Source organism: Plodia interpunctella, chromosome 12, assembly GCF_027563975.2.
Source record: "Plodia interpunctella isolate USDA-ARS_2022_Savannah chromosome 12, ilPloInte3.2, whole genome shotgun sequence".
Lineage (NCBI taxonomy): Eukaryota > Metazoa > Arthropoda > Insecta > Lepidoptera > Pyralidae > Plodia > Plodia interpunctella.
The window spans coordinates 8,544,281-8,549,086 of record NC_071305.1 but is presented as its reverse complement, the minus strand read 5'-3'; the positions used below and the strand labels follow the sequence as shown (position 1 = coordinate 8,549,086).

The 4,806-nt window shown below is 32.7% G+C and overlaps 1 protein-coding gene across 1 annotated transcript; it reads right to left on the bottom strand.

Annotated features, from left to right (window-relative positions):
• Positions 1-1,075: 1,075 nt before the first annotated feature.
• On the bottom strand, positions 1,076-3,945 carry LOC128674179 (V-type proton ATPase subunit e 2-like). The gene is made up of 5 exons (XM_053752569.2): positions 3,633-3,945; positions 3,013-3,060; positions 2,351-2,438; positions 1,659-1,796; positions 1,076-1,302 (listed from the first exon to the last, which is right to left on the bottom strand). Exons 1-4 carry the CDS (start codon positions 3,728-3,730, stop codon positions 1,707-1,709), a joined length of 324 nt encoding a protein of 107 aa, XP_053608544.1. The 5' UTR covers positions 3,731-3,945; the 3' UTR covers positions 1,076-1,302; positions 1,659-1,706.
• Positions 3,946-4,806: the final 861 nt, after the last annotated feature.

Here is a 4,806-nt window from a genome sequence, read left to right as displayed (position 1 = left end):
GAAGCCCATAGATCGCTCCACTTGAGCTTTGGCTTGTAAAAAAGAGTGACATATATATTTTCGACATGTGTTAGAAAGAGAAAACTGATGATTCTTGAAATAAAATTATTAGATATGGCAATAATATGAAAAATTCAATATGTTGCCATTACGAATTCATTTAATTTTTTTACCTAGCATCCTACTATAATTACCAATATTTTTATTGGTAAATATAGTAGGATGGTAGGTAAAAAAATTAAATAGAAATTATCGAAAAATATCGAAAAGAAAAGTTTAAATTTACCTAATGGATCATAATGTTAAGAAACGAGCATCAAAGGCATGGTGCTTCCAGCATGTAATTTTTATTGTTTATGCGTCGGTATTGCTCTCGCTCTACCATTACTGCGATTTTTTTTTATCACGAGCATATTTTAAAGGCAATAATATTGAACAAAGAATTTGATAAAGGTAATACCACCCTGCTCTTTGAATGAAATTAAATATATTTATTATTGTATTAGAAGGTATTGAAAATTAAAGTTGCATTGTGGGTGGCAACTGGAAACCACAGATACAAAAACATTGTGCTGGACGCTGGAAACAAAAAAAAGTAATCGCTCTTAGGGTCTTAATCCACAGGGAAATACGAGTTGTGACTTTAAAACTTGCCTGTAGATCCACTGGGTGGTGCGCGGCTTGTGGTTTTTCTTTGTATTTTTATATTGGTCATTTATTGATTTTCGTTGATACCAAGTATCGATTTCTCTGCAATATGACATAAACTATCGATGTTACCGATAGTATTGAATTACAGTATTAGATTGATTTATCGGTGGTCTATATCGATAGTTTTACACAATCTATAGTGACAAGTAACTTTGTTCAGTAATACTATCGATAGGCTAATCATCATCCCGGTTCAATAGATAGGTACTATTGATTCTTTATCTATACAATTCAGACATTTATCTAGAGGAGATATTATTGCACCAAAACTGGTTATCGATAGTACGCAAATTTATTTGGGATGTTTTTTGCTGGTACCTATTTTAAAAGCCACTATACACATATAATAAAAGTAAGTAATATAACATAAAATATTGCTAAGTATATTTCATAAGTAACTTAGAATAATAAAATAACGAACATTATAACAATCTATATGACATAAAACAACAAACGCATGGACAACGCAAAAATAAAATAAAATTCTCTCATAACAATCTACACCTCTCTCATCTGTACTGTATATAAAATAAAACTGGAAAATTCCTTATCGTTGTATCGTAATATCAAATATTCCAACGGCGAAAAATTCTGAGGACAAATATTTTTAATTAGAACATAATTTAATAACAAAATATAGGTAAAAATAAATATGTTTTACATTTAGCCCCAAGGGATACTAACTCAACGATACTATATTATATTATATATATATATATATATTAGATATAGATGTTGATATATATAGATATATAGATGATGATGATATATATAGATGTACACTATACTAGAATGAAGTCCCCGGGGTTCGAACCCGGGGCCTTCATTGTAGCAGTCCGGCATGATGACCAGGCCACGGAGGTCGTATAGTATAGTATAGTACCTAACTATACTAATGATCTAGGTACTTGATATTCGTAAACCTTTGAACATCTACTGAATCTTACCTTTAGAATACGATTCATTCTATTTAATAGTATTTATATATGATTTAATTAAGTATAATAATCTGAGTTTGAGTCTCTATCATCATCTTCAAATAAATCAATGTCAGTTTCAGCCAACGGTGTAGCCACCGTGTTACCCTAAAAATAATGAACATTAAAAATTGCCATCAAGTCAAATCACTAAGTAAATAACGAACTTTTTTCAATATGTCAAAAACAAAAAAATACTATACATAGGGGACTTTTATGTAGGCACAAGTAACGTCACAATGTGAGAACCATTATCGTGAAAAAAAAAGTAAGTATAATATTATAATTAGGTAGTTGAGTTGAGATCAGTCAAGAACGAGTTGGATTAAAGACACGAGAGTTACCGAGGTTTCTCCTCGCTTTTTAGGGTTCAAACTTGTAATCTTCAAACGACATAAAAAATCGTGACCATTATTTTCACATAAGGGAATAAAAACCTAATAGGATACATGCCGTTGGCCTAGAATTATAGAATTTAGAAAAAAGAAAGGTCATCGTAAAAATACAAAACACGTACGAAAAGTGTAAATTTTTTCATTACTTTGTATCACCAGTCCATGAATTTATAGGTTTGATAAAAAGACCTATTTTTGTTTTAATTTTCAAAGTCATTACTTTGATCTTTGATGATGATAAATACGATACTATGAAATATCACATACAAAAGCGTATTGTATCCATGCTAATGTGGTGTTGTGTAGGCGCGGTCCAGCTAAAGGATTCATTTGTGCAATATAAGCAGTAACCCAGCTGAAATGAGCAAACAATAAGATTTTATTTTTATACACGTAAGGTACACAAGCGTGTATCCCATTCACAACAAGCTATCGCACACTTTAAGCTTAATTACTTATGTTTTGTCTCGTTCTGTCAATTATAAAAATTGTGAAGTGCGACAATGACGAAACATACTCGTACTTTACGATCATCACGATCCTCGATCTTGTTTACTTTATGATGGTCATAGACTACTTCACTACATTTTCTATTCTGTAATATCCTTGTATCAAAGACAAAGAATTCTAAAATGACAAGCTAGCGTACCGAAATGAGATGGAGGATTTCCATAAAATTTCTCGGACCATCTCATACTAAACAGCAGATTTGGCCTAGTATAAAACAGCGCACACGGAAAGGAATAATAGATATTATTTTGTCCCGTTCCTTCTCGTGTATTTATATTACGCGTTTCTCTTTATTGTATGAGCGAAATGAAAGATATGAAACTTTACCGACATTTAGCAAGACTGCTGATGGACTCAAAGCTCTGCCAACTTCAGATGAGTACATCAGGTAATAGGAACTAAACGTATATTATACTTACAATATCCAAACGCTAAATGCGGTCATCATAATACAAGCTTTAATCATTCTGAAATAAATTAAAAGGTAAAAAAAAACAAGTTAAATTAACCTTATCAATGACATAAAGCATTTCCTTTTGTTTATGTACCTACTCCTCGTATGTTTTTATGGTGCAATAAAGAGTTTATTACTACAATTATTATTATTATAAATTTAACGCCAATCAATAAACTAGTACTTATATAAAAGGTAGATATCAATTGAAAGTCATACGATTTAATAAACCAACCGGGAGGCTACCATGAAATAGTAAAACGTAGCACGTCATTACGTCCACACATTCTCTCTATTTAAACACGATGTGTAAACGATATGGGTAAAAGAGACAGCATGTCGACGTTGCAAACGTGCACGTGCTACGTGGTTGTTTGTTTCCTGGTAGGCCTTGTATCTGTTACTTTAGTTATCTAACTAAAGTAAAGTAGCAGATACAAAGTAAAGTAAGTCATCATCATTTACGTTTGTCGGTGGAATTTTCTTCCATGTTTCCCTTTCCATTTTACCCCTTGAATGGACATACGGTCGACGACTCGACGCTTAATTTGTAGGTAGTCAGTAGCTAAAAGAAAAAAAAATTACCCGCTGTTTGGTCCTTTCCGTACGAAACAAGGTCCAAAAGCAAAAATTGCTCCAAAAACACTTGTTATCACGATTATTGGTATATATTTCTTATCCATTTCTGAGGTCTGATTGGAATCAGATCAGCTGAACTTCAGGAATAATGCAAATGTATTGTTCAATAATATTTTGTGTGTATTATTAATATGATCTCAAGCACTTCTAACGCAAATGATATTCCAATCAAAAAGAAAACAATAAAAACAATAGATGCAAATCATATGATGAAGTTACCAAAGCTCAAAGTAGAATGTCTGTCAGAAATTGTCTAAATTTAATTATCACAAAGTTGTGAAGGTAAAGATTATAATGATCACAGTTTACTCTATGGTAGGAGTTCATAAAGCTTTTAAAAATGTGCATATTTACGACAAGTAATACTGTTCTGTTATATGCATGGAATTAGTACCTACTAATAGTAATAATCTGGCCAGTACTTCTTGCGTTCCTTCTACGAGCACCGAAGTAGAGCGGATTAGCCATTTGTACCCTACGTTATTTGTACCCTACGTTATGACGTAGGGTACAAATGGCTCGTATCACATATAACCATGGAATTAGTAGGTAATCCGTACAATTAGGTTCCACCACACATTCCTCGAATAAATCTCTCGATGCTCTAATTTGGCTATACCTATTCAGAATGTTTTTTTTTATATTAGAAATTTAAATGCGTTTGACCTCTATCTAGCCTGATGGGAATCTACAAATAATGCCTATATGATAATGCTTAGGTACTTGCCTATAATAATGCTTAGGTACTCTAAGACGATGCAGGGAGATAATTTCAGACCTCAGGAGTTCGTAGAAGAAAAGAGGAACCAAAACGGAAGGTACGATGAGGTGGTATGTTGACTACATAGGGGTGAAGAATTTGATAATCTGACTTTATAAGAATTCACCATGATTGTGTGATAGTTTCTATAAATTGTTTATTAATTTGCCGACTTTTTCGGTGTAGATAGATTCTCTCCACAGTGCTTTGTGACGAGCCGTTGTAACGTCGAGCCAAAAATCCTAAAGTAAATCGAATCGTCAGACACTTTGCGTACAACAACGAGCCATCATAAGTTTGAGCGAAAAGTAAGCCAATAAAACATATCTATTGCTCACTTCGTTTTCATGGGCTAAGATT